General features: G+C 48.9%; 1 protein-coding gene across 1 annotated transcript in view; it reads right to left on the reverse strand.

Moving 5' to 3' along the window:
* Positions 1–7,140: 7,140 nt before the first annotated feature.
* rcor2 (REST corepressor 2) overlaps positions 7,141–15,451 on the reverse strand; it is a 36,202-nt gene continuing 27,891 nt past the window's right edge. The window contains exons 13-15 of the mRNA XM_056300491.1: positions 9,755–9,822; positions 9,120–9,281; positions 7,141–7,818 (exon numbers count right to left, since the gene is read on the reverse strand). Coding sequence (XP_056156466.1) covers positions 7,420–7,818; positions 9,120–9,281; positions 9,755–9,822 — 629 coding nt within the window. The 3' untranslated portion in view covers positions 7,141–7,419. The remainder of the gene's footprint in view (positions 7,819–9,119; positions 9,282–9,754; positions 9,823–15,451) is intronic.

Consider the following 15,451-nt stretch of genomic DNA (forward strand, 5'->3'; position numbering starts at 1 on the left):
TAGTCACATAGCAACGGTACACTGGCGGCTAGTACTTGTATGTAGTGTGTACGATACGTAGTATGTGATTTCAGACGCAACCGTTGACTTTGCCAGTTCTTTGAAAAAGGCCCGGTGACGTCATCAGCGCGACAGACTTGCAAACAACTGCAGTTTGATCACCCTTTATTTCGGATTTGCAGGAAGACCGCCACTTTTGCAGGAAGGCCAGCGTAAAAGGCGCCGAATGCTGCACGCAAGTGGCTCGTGAAAACATCCAATAGCAGCCAGTTGTGAATGCAAACAGCAGGGGGCGACATGACGACTTTATCGTCCCGTGAGTAGCAATGCATATATTCAGGTTTGTCATTGCATCCGACACTACACCACCTGATTTCGCTGACTGGCCCTTCTCTGTCTGGCTGAAGGTTGGGTTTGATTGAAAGCCACATGCAAACACCCGAGCCGCTGTTCTACGGTTATTGAAATGACCCCGGATCATCTGTTTTCCATGTTTCTTCTGAAATCCCCCAAGGTCTGATTTGTGCATCCAACTCTCATTAATTAAATTCCTTTGTGTGTTTTGCAAAGAAGGTTTATGGTTAATTGGTCCTGGTGTAAGGTGTATTAGGCCCATTGTTACCTGGATGGTAGCTGGTCCAATACCTTGAACAGCATCTCCCAAGTGCCACAGTCTGAGCAAGAGCTTGTGTCCTCCATCTTGTTTTTGTTAACCTGTTCTTAGGGTTGGTGTTGGCAACAAGCAGGCAGTCAGGATAATTTACCTCCAGCAGTTTGGAGATAACAGATAAGACTGTTATACAAATATCAAGTGAAACTTGCACATACTCGGACACACTCCTGTCCTTCACTGCAGTTCTACATAGAAATGTAGGTAACTGACTGTTAACTGAGTGCGTTTACATGCACACTAGTGTCCTGGTTCTGTCAGTAAACGTGTCCAGGCGAACTGATCCGCTGGTTACTGATTGATTTCGTTGTTTTGGGTTTGGGGACGACCAGCTGTGATGGCCTGGCGGCCTGTCCAAGGGTGTCTCCCCGCCTGCCGCCCAGTGACTGCTGGGATAGGCTGCAGCATCCCGTATCCCCGATTGGGATAAGCGGCTTGGGTAATGGATGGATGGATTGAGGAGAAGACCAGTGAGTTGTTGAGTTAATGGCGGTCTGTGCGACGTAGTCGAGAATAAAGACGTCGTTGGGTCGTGAATTTTGTTCTAAGTGTGATCTTTACAGCGGTGAACGCCACAGTATAGTTTTATCCTCTAGGTTGCCTTGCCTATTAAGCTAAGCGCCTGGTTTTCCCCCCCTCAGAATTAATTTTTATGCTTTCTATGCCACTGATTGGGGCAAAAGCACAACTACATTAGCTCCTACCCGTTAACCTCGTTGTGCTGTGATCCAGGGCCTCCCTGCTGTTGCGGTTTTATTCATGATGTTTGTTCCCGCTGACATCAGTTACCCGGCAGGAGCAATTTGTGCTTTCCGAGTGTTTGTTTGTACAAGCTGCGCTCCCCGTATTCTCATCTGAATATTTATATAAACAGCCGACATCAGCAACAAAGCCAAGAAACCAGTAATCACGTTTCAGATGAGCCAGGGGCCAAACCACAGACACAGCGCTCTTCAAACATCAACAGACCCCCAGTTGTTTTTGTCCATTTACTCGTTCCATTGTTAGCAGACTTAAGTAGGTAGGTGTTTACACACACACACATATACACACACACACACACGCCCCAAAGTGCTACATCCTGCTGGGGGGGTCAATGGATGTTTGGCGGAGACTCGGCATGTGGGAGTACATACTGTCAGGTTTGAAACGGGATACGTACTTATTAATGGAAAAAACTAATTTAGTAGAAAGTGCAATTAACCTGGGTGTTAAAAGTTTTTGGTTTTGTTTTGTTTTGCTGTAGGGCAGCCCGGTGGCACAGTGGTTAGCGCGGTCGCCTCACAACAAGAAGGTCCTGGGTTTGAGCCCCAGGGTAGCCCAACCTTGGTGGGTCGTCCCGGGTCGTCCTCTGTGTGGAGTTTGCATGTTCTCCCCGTGTCTGCATGGGTTTCCTCCGGGGGCTCCGGTTTCCTCCCACAGTCCAAAGACATGTAGGTCAAGTGACTCGGCCGAACGAAATTGTCCCTGGGTGTGTGTGTGGGGGCGCTGTGATGGTCCGGCAGCCTGTCCAGGGTGTCTCCCCGCCTGCTGCCCAACGGCTACTGGGATAGGCTCCAGCATCCCCGCGGCCCTGAGAGCAGGATAAGCGGTTTGGATAATGGATGGATGGATGTTTGCTGTAATTTCAGTTTTGACCGCTAATGTGTGGCTGCTTTCAGAACAGCCTAGCTAACAGATGGATGGATGGTGTGTGCATAGTTGACATAACTGAAGATTTCGTTTCTAAATTGAGCCGTCCCTGCTTTTGCCACATTCAGACGATGGGCAAAGCATCTGTTTTACCCCAGGCTGGAGCCATTTTCAGCCAACAATATATTGGGAATCAATAAACACAGCATTTATTGACAGATGTGTTTCATCACTCGTCTAAGAGACCTCTTCAGTCTCAACTGACTGCAGGTATCTCCACCCTTATAAACAATACAGTCGCATAACGACCGAAACCAACGTTCTGTTTCATACGCAAATATGAAACTAGAGTTACAATGGCCATGTGTCGCAAAAAAAAAAAAAAAAATCAATCCGCACCTTTCCAAACCAGAAACCCTGGATGACCAGTGGGGCCCGGCAGCTGCCGAAAGCCTGAGATGCAGCGTTGAAGTCAGGTAACTGTGAGGCCTACAGCACAGCCAGGTCCAACCTCAGAAAGGGCATCAGAACAGCCAAACATAACTATTCCCTACGAATGGAGGACCACTTTCACAATAACGCCGATCCCTGGTGAATGTGGCAAGGCATTCAGTCTATCACAGACTACAAAAGCTCCCATAGCGGACCCACTGTCCATGATGCCTCCCTCCCTGATAAGCTAAATCATTTCTACGCCCGATTCGACAAGGAACAATACTGACCCAGCCACAAAAATTCCCAGCCACCCAGAAAACCAGGTGCTCACTCTATCGATCGCAGAGGTCAGAGAATCACTGCACAGAGTGAACACACGGAAGGCTGCCGGACCGGACGGCATACCGGGTCGGGTCCTCCGGGAATGTGCCGACCAGCTGGCTGAGGTCTTCATAACTATATTTAACCTTTCACTGTCCCAATCCATAGTCCCAACATAGACCACCTCCATCATTCCTGTCCCCAAGAAATCAACACCCACATGTCTGAATGACTATCGACCCACAGCACTCACCCCCATTGCCATGAAGTGCTTTGAGAGACTGGTTCTGGCTCACATCAAAAACATTATCCCCCCCATTTGACCCACATCAGTTCTTCTACCGTCCCAAAAGGTCTACGGAGGATGCCATTGCCACTGCCCTACACATTGCTCTGACCCACCTTGAACTTAACAAATACATCCAGATGCTGTTCAGCCGTAAAATGACATTTATCACAAACGCTGCCTTCGAAGGGGTCTTAGCATCAGCAGAAATTGCACCCACCCCAACCATGGACTGTTCTCCCCCCCCCTGTGCTCTGGGAGGCGCTACAGGAGCCTCAGAGCCCGCACTACCAGGCTCAAAAACAGCTTTTTCCCCCAAGCTGTTGCCCACCTGAACCTGGCCACCCACTGAATGTCTGTAAATGTTTATACTCGTTTTTTTTGTTGTTTTGTTTTTACTTTAGCTTCTAGTCTTCATCTGTATATACCTTATACTGTCTTTGCTACGTCTGTCTATCCTGTTCAGCGAAGCCGCAGCACTCATTTCGTTTTTGACGTCCCTGGACGTTGTTTTTAATGACAATAAACTGAATTGAGGGCAGGACGGTGGCACAGTAGTTAGCACAGTCACCTCAGAACAGCAAGAAGGTCCTGGGTTTGAGCCTGGGGGTAGTCCAACCTTAGGGGTCGTCCTCTGTGTAGAGTTTGCATGTTCTCCCCGTGTCTGTGTGGGTTTCCTCCCACAGTCCAGACGCATGTAGGTCGGGTGAATTGGCCGTACTAAATTGTCCCTAGGTATGAATGCGTGTGTGTGGGATGGCCTGGCGGCCTGTCCAGGGTGTCTCCCCGCCTGCCGCCCAATGACCGCTGGGCTAGGCTCCAGCATCCCCGCCACCCTGAGAGCAGGATAAGCGGTTTGGATAATGGATGGATAGAAATTGAACTGAATTGAATGTGTACTGTTCACAGAGGGTTGCAATCACAGCATTGTAAGATGGGGACAGATGTACTCTTAGCCCCCCCCCCCCCCGGTTCAGGAATGGTCGTTCCCTCGTCACATAGATGGCCTGAAATAGTACCCATAAAACAGAACTCGTGGCCATTGTAACTCTAGTTAATGGTCACGCCCATATTTGTATCTCTGCATATAAAACCGGTAATTGGGTTTGGGTCGTTATGCCACGGGTCACTTAGATTTCAATAAACGCTGTGTCCAGATGAACCGATTCAACTTCCTGTGGTTCGTCACCTGGATTATGGCGCGTGCATGGAGACGGCATGTCGGGAGCTGTTACGGGACGGCCGCTTGAAAGGAATGACTCATTACAAATGGGCACCTTTACATGAAATGAGGAACAAGGATGTTATAACGGGGGTCGAATAGTTTACAGTAACACGTCCGGTGGAGTTTAGTCATTTATTCTAACAAAAAAAAATCTCAAAAAAAACAAAACCCAAACCAAAACAAGCAGTTTCAAACTTCACAATGTAAACAACGTCTCACACGCGGTATAGACAAGTAGTTTTTGGAAGAATAAACAGATTTCGACAAAAACATTCACTTTTCCAAGCACAGTCAAAAGGCAAGCCACGTTAAAGCCTAAACGGAACGAACGCGTGTGGCCGAGTCCACGCCTGCAGGCGGCGGCGCCCCCCCCCCCCCACTTTAATTAAGTGATGCCAGAGTGTGAAGCTAGTCGCCATACTGACGACCGCAATATGACCGCACACACACACACACACACACTGCTGGCGTGTTTGCTGAGGTGCACGTGACCAGGCGTGTGATCCTAGGTGTGGATCCTACTGTTAAGGCAAATGCACAGGAAACACGGGGGGGGGGGGGGGACAGTTTAGATGTGACTCGTCTCCAGCGCGGGCCGGTGGTACTGTACACAATCTGCAGGGAATAACAAGCTACTCTGTGTAGTTGATGGTTAGCTAAGACTCTCCCCCCCCCCTCCCTTTTACTCCCCAGTTGTACCCGGCCAATTACCCTATTTTCTGAGCCGGCCTGGTCGCTGCTCCACCCCCCTCTGCCGATCCGGGGAGGGCTGCAGACCACCACAGCATCCTCCCATACATGTGGAGTTGCCAGCCGCTTCTCTTCACCCGACAGTGAGGAGTCCCCCTCCCCCCCGAACAGGTGCCCCGACCGACCAGAGGAGGCGCTAGTGCAGCGACCGGGACACATACCCCACATCCTGCTTCCCACCCGCAGACACGGCCAATTTGATCTGTAGGGACGCCCGGCCGAGCCGGAGGTAACGTGGGGATTCGAACCGGCGATCCCCCGTGTTGGTAAGCAGCAGAATAGACCGCTGTGCTCCTCGGACGCCTGCCATTTCTTTTCTTTTCGGTGTGGGTCTGAGCAGAACCTGCAGAATGCATTTTAAAAATGACAAAGGGAAACCACCGTGTGTGTGGAAGAAAGTGTTGCGGGGCTTTTAAAAGACCGTCATCGGGGTGCTTTTGAAGCAACAACTGACTTTGGCAGAACGTAGGTAGGGGTCATGGAAAAAGGTCAACGCCGACAAATCTGAGGAGCCCGGGCCACCTGCAATCGCATCCATTTTGAAAGTAGAGCCAGAAATACACGCGTCCTTTTGAAGTCACTAAGAAGTTTTGCTATTTGTCCAACCGGGGGGGCGACTGTGAATCTCAGCTTCCTCCGACTGCTGCTGAGCTGTGCCGAGGGGGCGCGCCTGTCAACAGATGAAGATCTTTGTACGACCCGTGGGAATGAATGAGGAAGTCCAGTCTGTTTTTCCCTTAGTGCTGTCAATAATAATAATAATAATAATAATAATGATGATGATGATGATAAAGTATGCACCAGCTAAACTACTTACAATATCTAACTGCTACCTAGGGGCTCATCTCTATGAAGGACCAAGTCCAAACAAAAGAGGGAAACATTACTCTAGTCACTAGTTGACACATGGCTATGAAAAGAGAAAAAAAAGCAGATATTTTCTCTTTCTCTCTTCCATCTCTTCTTCCAGCCCAGTTCTGAACCAAGCCACCTATACTTACAGTCCCTTCTGGCAGACGTCCTCACAAAACAGTCCAGAGCCCAAATTCTCCACAGCCGTTCTCTCAGGCACCCCGAGGTGCGCAAAATCTAACTTTCAGCAAGAAGTGAGGAAAGGGGCGAGTAATTTAGAAACTACAGCTCGTCAACCCGTCACAACACTTCCTTATGGTTTTCTAATCCGCCGTCGGTACCCGTGGTTGGTTTGGTTCAGGCTTTCGGTCTTTCTTCCCCATACTTCGCTCTTTTGACTCATCTTTCCTCTCTGGTTTTCCTGAAGGCTCAGTGTGTGTTCTGACAACTTGATACCTGCCAAGTAGAACTTGCGTGCGTGTGTGTGTGTGTGCGTGTGTGTTCCCCACAACCCTCCTCCGCATTCCAGATGTTCAGCAGTTGCCATGGAGACCGACAGCAGGGATGGAATTGAAGGGGTGGGAGGAAGGATTGTGTGTGTGTGTGTAGGGGGGGGTTATTGTCCGTTGTCATGGCTTTCTTCATTGCCTTGACCATCCAGTGTGTCCTCACAACGCTGGTTTTTAAAAGGGTGGGGTGGTGGTGGTGTGTGCAGGTAGTGTTGGCTCTCAAGTTCCTAGCCTTTGTGTGTGTGTGTGTGTGTGTGTGTGTGTGTGTGACGTGAATATAGTTACATATGTGCACTCGTGAGGGAACCATGGTTTTGGAGGTAGGCATTTTACAGTAAAGTAGGAGGGCTTTGAGCTGAGAAACTACTGGTGGTGGTAGTGGGAGGGGGGGGGGGGGATAGTGTTCCAGATTTAGAGCAGTGCAGGATGGGCCTTAAACACCACCAGGCTGACTGGTTTACCAGAGCTTTCTGGAACTGAGCCCATTTAAAATCGTGCTAGAACCACCTGACAGATTCTGAGTCAACATCCATCGTGTGAGAAATGTGACGGGCAGGGCTAATGTCCCGAGAAACAAGGCTGTGAGAAATGGAATTAAAGGGATCGAGAAATAGTACCTGGTAAAAAGAGAAGTGCGTGTGTGTGTGTGTGTGCTTGCTTATTTTTATCCGAGTTAATGTTAGAGTGCACATCTGTATTTCTGGCTTTGTGTTTGTCAGTATTATTATCAGCGTGCGTGTCAGTGTGAATTAGGCTGTTCCACTTTTATCCCCACCAGTGAAGGGGGCACCAGCCCCCCAGCAGCAGCAGTAGTATTAGTAGAGGAGGATGAGCAGTTGGGAGGGGAGGAACCGTTGCCGTTTCCCAGAGAGGCCCTCAGGTTGGAGCTCCCCCCCTGGCCGGAGGACGTCACTGCAGGCCGGATGAGTGGTGGCGGGGGATGGTTGTGGGGGGTGCGGTTTTGCAGGGGGCGCGTCTGGAGCGGCGGCGGCTGGCGCAGGAGGCTCGGGGGAGCGGAGGGAGGTGCGGGACGGAGCAATGGCGGGGGCTGGGAGAGCGAGGGGGGGGTTTGTGTGCTGGAGGGGGGAGATGTGCCGCCGCCCCCGCTGGGGTCCAGGGGGGAGTCCTCTGTTTTGACCTGAGAAGGAAGAGAGGAGACAGTGAGGGAGAGGTCAGACAGATAGGGAGATGGCGTGGAAGCGGAACGCAGTCGGGGAGCACCGAAGACGGGGTACAGAACAGATGGGGGAGGAGCAGCGTGGGGAAAGAGAAATGGGGACATGATGCCGTAAAATCCAAAATATTAGAAGCCCGACTATCAAACCTGTCACGTGTGCCTGCAGGATTGTCTTTGACGGTTACATGATGAAACAATCTACCACAAATACACTTTTCATCCAGCCCAGAAGCAACATTATACACTGTATTTACTGCATACGGTTTATGAACTGTGGAGCCGCAATACTGGATTTGAACAGCTTCAACTACAACTGACACGACTGAGAAGCCAACCAGTGGATCTACTAACGATGTTGTGTATTCAAGTGTTACCATTTAATGAAGACCTTTATTAAAATTATATTCCGTTTGCTGCAAAATGAAGGTATGACCGTCATTGTTGTAAGCCATTGTTCTTTAGTTTTTAGCATGTAGGCCTACCCTACCATGGCATCAATAACTGATCTCTTGTATAGGGTAGTTTTTATTCAGGGAATTAGGCCACCTAATGTCCATATAGGCTATATTTAGTCAGTTTGGCTTGGCAATTATCCCAATATTTTACTACCAACCATTTGAAAACGGCCCACTATCATGTAATCCTGTTGTAATATTCACATTAATTTGCATAAACAGCATTATAATTGTAGAAGGTAGAGCGAGACGTAAAACTGCTGAATGAGCCCTGCTCGTGTCTAGTAAATCGAGAGGCCGTCACGTGGTCCAGTGTTGTAGAAGATGCATACTCAACAAGGGTGGATTTTGTAGCACCATGAACAGATCACTATCCATCCCATCCATTATCCGACCCGCTTATCCTGCTATCAGGGTCGCAGGGGTGCTGGAGCCTATCCCAGCAGTCATTGGGCGGCAGGCGGGGAGACACCCTGGACAGGCCGCCAGGCCATCACAGGGCTGAACAGATCACTAGTGCCATTGTTTTCATTAAAGCCAGGAAAGTTGTAATTATTTTAAAATGTTGCATATTTTCAAAAGATGTGTGCTGTTAAATCAAATTTCAGAGCCATTAACTTCTATAGTAATCCTAGAACCGGTTCTGTAATTCCATGATTCTTGTTGCTTTACATCTGAACCATCTTACTCAGGATTTCCAAGTCCCTCTAAATTATCAGTTCAAAAAAAAAAAAGTAACAAAGTTGTGCTAGTACTTTATACACTGAAGTACTGCCAAAACCTAAACTGTGTAGTATAAACCCCTACCTCGTCCTCCTCCACTCCGGCGTCTGCTGCTCCTCCCATCTCCTCTGTGGTCCTCCTGGGGTCTCTCTGGTCCCGGTTGGTTGCCACCTGCTCGGCCGCCCACTCCCTCAGAACCTCATCCAGGTTGAACCGACGGCGGTAGCTTACGAAGAACGAACTCACCTAGAGAGAGAGAGAGCGAGAGAGAGAGAGAGTGAATGGTGAATAGCATGTGAGCAAACACACCATCTTTGGAAGGAAACATCTGGGGGAAGTAAATTGGGGCAAGCTGCATTGCGCTCTGCTGGAGCGAGTTCTTAGTCAGAAGGAATAAAGGAGGTCAAAAGAGGCAAGATTTCAGGTAGCACCCAAAGACTGAGTGTACTTACACTGATGGGTGGAGAAGGAGAGGCTTATATGTGAGAGTGTTTTCGTGTAAACATGCTGCACTTTAGCTGTAATGAGTGCTTATGTGTTCATCTGCAGCATGCAGGTTAGCCCGCTCATCAAATAGGGCGAGTACGACAATCGAAGAGGACGCCTCAAGACAGAGTTATGACAAAGCACTTGAGAGGTCATCTCTGAAGCTCTCGGGTGCATCAAACAATGGGGAGGCCCAAGCAGAGGAAGAGGAGGAGGAGGAGGAGAAAGCTCACCTGAGCTGTTGTCTTGGTCCCTATCACCTCAGCGATGGCCACAAAGTCTTTACCGTAACGACGGATGGCTAGAAAGAGAGAGAGAGAGAGAGAGAGAGAGAGAGAGAGAGAAGATAAAACATGGATTGGCCAGTGTTTTATTTTTACCCAAATAATTAACACATCCAATACCATCAAAAACTAACACTAAACGGTGTGAATGTGCAGAAAGAATGACTGAGTGTTCGTATCTTTGTTCACACCTCATGAAGGAGAGCGGGAGAAGAGGAGGAAGAAGCTTCATGTTTAGGCCTCGTCTTTTCTGATTAGTTTTGTTAAACTTTATCCAGGACAAATCGGCTGACTACACAGGCCTACTTCACACTCTCATAGCCACACGCACACAGACCAGGGCTCGGAGAAGATAACTCAGTGTACCTCCATGGTGAGACAGTATTACTCTGTCAGGTGTTGCCTTTTACTTTAAACAAACTCCCAAGAAACGTCCGGCCGCTACTCCGTTGCGGAGTCTACCTGGACCTGTTGTACTGCAGGCTGGAATAAGGGAAACTTCAGGTGAATGTTACTTAACTACTTGGCAGAAGAGAAAACCGGCAGCGCTGGTGGTACCCGAGGACCTGACTGAGAACCACTAGTCTACTGGGGTTACCGGTCAGATCACATGACCATGTAAAACATGAGACCTTATAACTAAGTTCATAAATGCAAGCTCTGATTCCCCCTTTTTTCTCCCCTATTGTATCCAGCCAATTATCCCACTCTTCCGAGCCGTCCCGGTCGCTGCTCCGCCCCCTCTTCCGATCCGGGGAGGGCTGCAGACTACCACATGCCTCTTCTGATACATGTGGAGTCACCAGCCGCTTCTTTTCACCTGACAGTGTGGCGTTTTGCCATGGGAGGATCACCCTATTCCCCCCCCCCCCCGAACAGGCGCCCTGACCGACTAGAGGAGGCGCTCGTGCAGCGACCAGGACACACACCCACATCCGGCTTCCCACCCACAGAATCTTTTCTGTAGGGACGCCCGACCAAGCCAGAGTTAACATGAGGATTCAAACTGCTGATCCCGGTATCGGTAGGCAACGGAATAGACTGCTATGCTACCCGGACACCCTGATTCACTGTACTTCTGAAAGTGGTCTCACTCGTTCTTGTAAGGTATAAACTAAAGAATGAAAATCAAAACCAATTCCCTTCAGATATATATATATCCCAAGTGCTAGTCTGAGCTATGGATTCAGTCAGGCTTTAGTCTTCAATGACATGCAGAGCTCAGTGTCCATAAAAGCAACTCAAATAAACCCCTCTGTAGTTCAATTAAATCCCGGATGAGGTTTTATGAGATGTTGCTACATGCCTTCAACCTGATGCAACCTGTCGATACCAGACAAACTGCAACACTGGCCAGTATTAGCTGAGAAACTGCGTTAAATGAAAAGTGATGTCCGCTGCACCGCTGGCCGCACCCAGACGGGTGACTTGGAAAGAGAGTTCGACGTAGTCTGACGTCAACGTGCAGAAACTAAAAGAAAAAAAATGACTGTCAGGATCAGATGTGTCTGTGATCTTGGTTTTAGAGAGACATCCCATCCTCCCACCTCGCTCTCCATCCAAAAAAACAAAAAAAAAACCCAACAAAAACCCCCCAAAAACTTTTCAGCAAGTATGCACGGGGGGCCATGACAAGCTGAAACTGTATTACATCACCCTTTAAATAATTCTGTCTGATGAATAATTCTCTCAACAAGAATCAGCACTCGTACAAACCGACAGACTGGTTTCTATGCACACGAAGTCGGAGCGTTCGTCGCCTTACTCGTCCCTTAAACTAAGCAAGCCGTCATGACAGTGGGACTCGAAGTCCTAGTGGGTTTTGTTGATCAATATTTCAGACTGGTAGACACAAAGATTTCACAGCGCTGGGCAAAACAGATCAGTAAAGAACCAGACAGGGTCTTTCTGAGGCTGACGTTGGTCTGTTTCAGTTTCTGCGAAGACATGCTCAGATATAATGGGTTATTTCGCTCACTGAAGGCCATTTGCTCTGACAGGTCACCGTGTTGACCTCAAAGCAGCGGCGGCGTGGCAACTAAAAGCAGCCTGGGAATTTGCTGTCAGGCGGCCTCAATTTCATACGCCAAATTCCAACTGGCAATATGTTTGTCGATCAGTGAATCATTACCCAATCTTTTAATCTGTACAAACGAACCGGTGTATGAAGAGTTAGAAAAAGCCAAGCATACAGAACGGTACAATGAGTAGGACACTTAGCAGTAGGTCAACCACCTGCGATCTGACCCGTCTTGAGGTGAAATGTCTTGTGAGCATCGATCAGTTTTGGCATATCTGTTTTTGATGGAAATTTAAGAAACAGTCCAGCTCTTCTGAATGAGGTCATGTGAAGAAAAAAATCTGTCTTCTCATCATGACCTTCTGAGACCTTGTGTCCCTCTCTCCCACAACTGTTTTCTTGGCCTCTGTATCAAACCTCCCCCCCCCTTTTTTTGGGGGGGGGGCATTTTCTCCCTAATTGTACTTGGCCAATTACCTATCCCACTCTTCTGTGTCGTCCTGGTCGCTGCTCCACCCCCTCTACCGATCCAGGGAGGGCTGTAGACTACCACATGCCTCCTACGGTATAAGTGGAGTCGCCAGTTGCGTCTTTTCACCTGACAGTGAGAAGTTTCACCAGGGGGACGTAGCACATGGGAGGATCACATTATTCACCCCAAACCCCCCCCCCCCGAACAGGCACCCCGACTGACCAGAGGAGGCGCTAGTGCAGCAGCAGTAATGGTGTCCATTCTGACCATAGTACGACACCCCTGATTCGTAGATCTAGAAAGACACCTGACCTTGGGAAGCCCCTCCCACCCCCAAAGGCTCTTCAGCCTGTAAAGACAAAGCCCAAATCTCTAGTGAAGGAGAGAGTCACTCCCATTAGAGCCGATGTGCTAGATGAGGAGGTGATGAATCCGCCAGAAGTGAGGCATATTGTTGTCGAAAAAGTAATAAAAAGTGATGCACACACCTCTCAGAATCAATCCAAATGGTTGCGCTCTTTCTCTGGTTAAGTACCTAAGCCACCAGGTGGAGCCGACTTTGAAACATGGCTGCTCCACGTAGAGTTAATGTTCCAAGACCATGTCTCTATAGAAGTACAGCAGAGGAAGATATTAAGAGTGTTTGCTTCCCCCAGCCTCAGATGTTGTGAGGCAGTTAGGCTCCTCTGCTCACCCCAGAGACGACATGAGGCTGTTGGAGTCTGCTTATGGCCTTGTAGAGAATGGTGAAGAGATATTTGTCAAGTTCCTGAACACAAACCAGGACCCGGGTGAGAGGGCATCTGGTTATCTGCAGAGACTGCAAGCGCTGCTGAACACTGCAGTGAAAAGAAACAGAGATCACCCGTTTGAATCCCCGTGTTACCTCCGGCTTGGTCGGGCGTCCCTACAGACACAATTGGCTGTGTCTGCACGTGGGAAGACGGATGTGGGTATGTGTCCTGGTCGCTGCACTAGCGCCTCCTCTGGTCAGTTGGGGCGCCTGTTCAGGGGAAGGGGGAACTGGAGGGAATAGCGTGATCCTCCCATGTGTTACGTCCCCCTGGCGAAACTCCTCACTGTCAGGTGAAAGAAGCGGCTGGCGACTATGTATCAAAGGAGGCATGCGATAGCCTGCAGCCCTCTCCGGATCGGCAGAGGGGGTGCAGCAGCGACCGGGATGGCTCGGAAGAGTGGGGTAATTGGCCAAGTACAACTGAGGAGAAAAAGGGGGAAAAAGATCCAAAAACAAACTCCACTGCCATCTCTCCTAAACATCTCCATGCCTCCACAGGTATGTTATCTGGACCAACTGCCTTTCCACTCTTCATCCTCTTCATAGCTGCCCTCACTTCCTCCTTGCTAAACCACTGCACTTCCTAATTCACTATCCCCTACATCATCCAACCTTCTCACGCCCTCATTTTCTACATTCATCAGCCCCTTAAAGTACTCCTTCCACCTTCGCAACACACTCTCCTTGCTTGTCAGCACATTTCCATCTCTATCCTTCATCACCCTAACCTGCGGCACATCCTTCCTAGCCCGGTCCCTCTGTCTAGCCAATTGGTACAAGTCCTGTTCTCCTTCCTTAGTGTCCAACCTCTCATACAACTCACCATACACTCTTTCCTTTGCCTTCGCCACCCATCTTCGCTTTACACCACATCTCCTTATACCGTCTACTTTCTTCATCTCTCGGACTAGCCCACCTCTTCTTTGCCAACCTCTTCCTCTGTATACTTTGCTGTACTTCCTGATTCCACCACCAAGTCTCCTTGTCTTCCTTCCTCTATCCAGATGACACACCAAGTACCTTCCTAGCGGTCTCCATCTCTATTTCTGCAGTGGTTGCCCAGCAATCCGGCAACTCTTCACTACCACCCAGTGCCTGTCTTACCTCCTCCCTGAACTCCACGTGACACTCCTCCTCCTTCAACTTCCACCATTTCATCCTTGGCTCTGCCTTCACTCTCTCCCTCTTCATGGTCTCCAAAGTCATCCTACAGACAACCATCCGATGCTGCCTCACTACGTTCTTGGTATTGCCACGGGTGCAGCAATACTAAGATAAAACTAATGAAAAGTGAAAATAACAAACTTCGAACAATACTTTGCAGCCTTTGTGGGTGCAGAGGTTCAAAACAAAATTTTTAAACCAAGTTTCAGCAGAGCCTTTCAAAAACACAGCCTACTCCATTGCTTGTTCGCTAGCCCCCCTTCCCCGAATAGTCCAACCTTGACATAGGCAAATACATATGTGGTGTACACATGCGTACATATGTGTGATCACACATGCGTGAATGCAGGAATGTGTGACCGCACATGTGCGAATGACCATCACCTGCCGAGGCGACAGTCACACGTGCGAAATTAACACTGGTGAATATCCACCTCCTGTTCACTTCCATTCTATGCGGACGAAGGGGCGAATAAAACATTCGCTTCTGGTGGCAAAAGAAATTTGCGATTTCGCGTCACGTCAAGTTCAGCTTCGGTGAACTTTGAACAGCAAATCCACAGCCTCAACAAATAGCAAATAAATGTGTGTGTGTGTGTGTGTGTGTGACCCCCCCCACCCCACCCCACTTGGCTGTGACTGGCTGTAGTAGTGAGCCAGGATGGAGGAGACTCTGATTGTTGCTGTGTCTAACCAGGCGTTATTGTACGACATTGCCTGTGAAAACTACAAACTGCCCCACAGGAGAGAAGCTGCCTGGCTGGCAGTGAGTCAGGAGATGGGCATTGAACATAAATAAATCGAGAATTTATTAATAACATGAATTCATATTTCGTGTTATACAACTATAACGTGTACACTGCCTCAGAGCGATGGTGGTTAGTTCCTTTTTAGTCTCAGGAAGCAGTATGTGGGGTGGGGACATGATCCAGTCCACTTCATCTCCAAGTACAGATGAGGTGTAACCACAAATAAAGGGTCTATGTCAAATATTTCGGCTTTCCTGACACATAATCAAATGAATAAAGTCAGACACATATTGCTGTGTTTAAAGCACAGGCCGGCTTAGCCGTTCATGTTGTCTGAAGCCACGTCCCCCAGAAGTCTTGACTTTGCTCGCAGTCCTCAGGAAAACGTGACAGCGATGAACAGTGAACTGATGTCTGCTGATGACATTTGAAAATGGCAAACGTC

Source organism: Lampris incognitus, chromosome 20 (assembly GCF_029633865.1).
Source record: "Lampris incognitus isolate fLamInc1 chromosome 20, fLamInc1.hap2, whole genome shotgun sequence".
Classification (NCBI taxonomy): domain Eukaryota; kingdom Metazoa; phylum Chordata; class Actinopteri; order Lampriformes; family Lampridae; genus Lampris; species Lampris incognitus.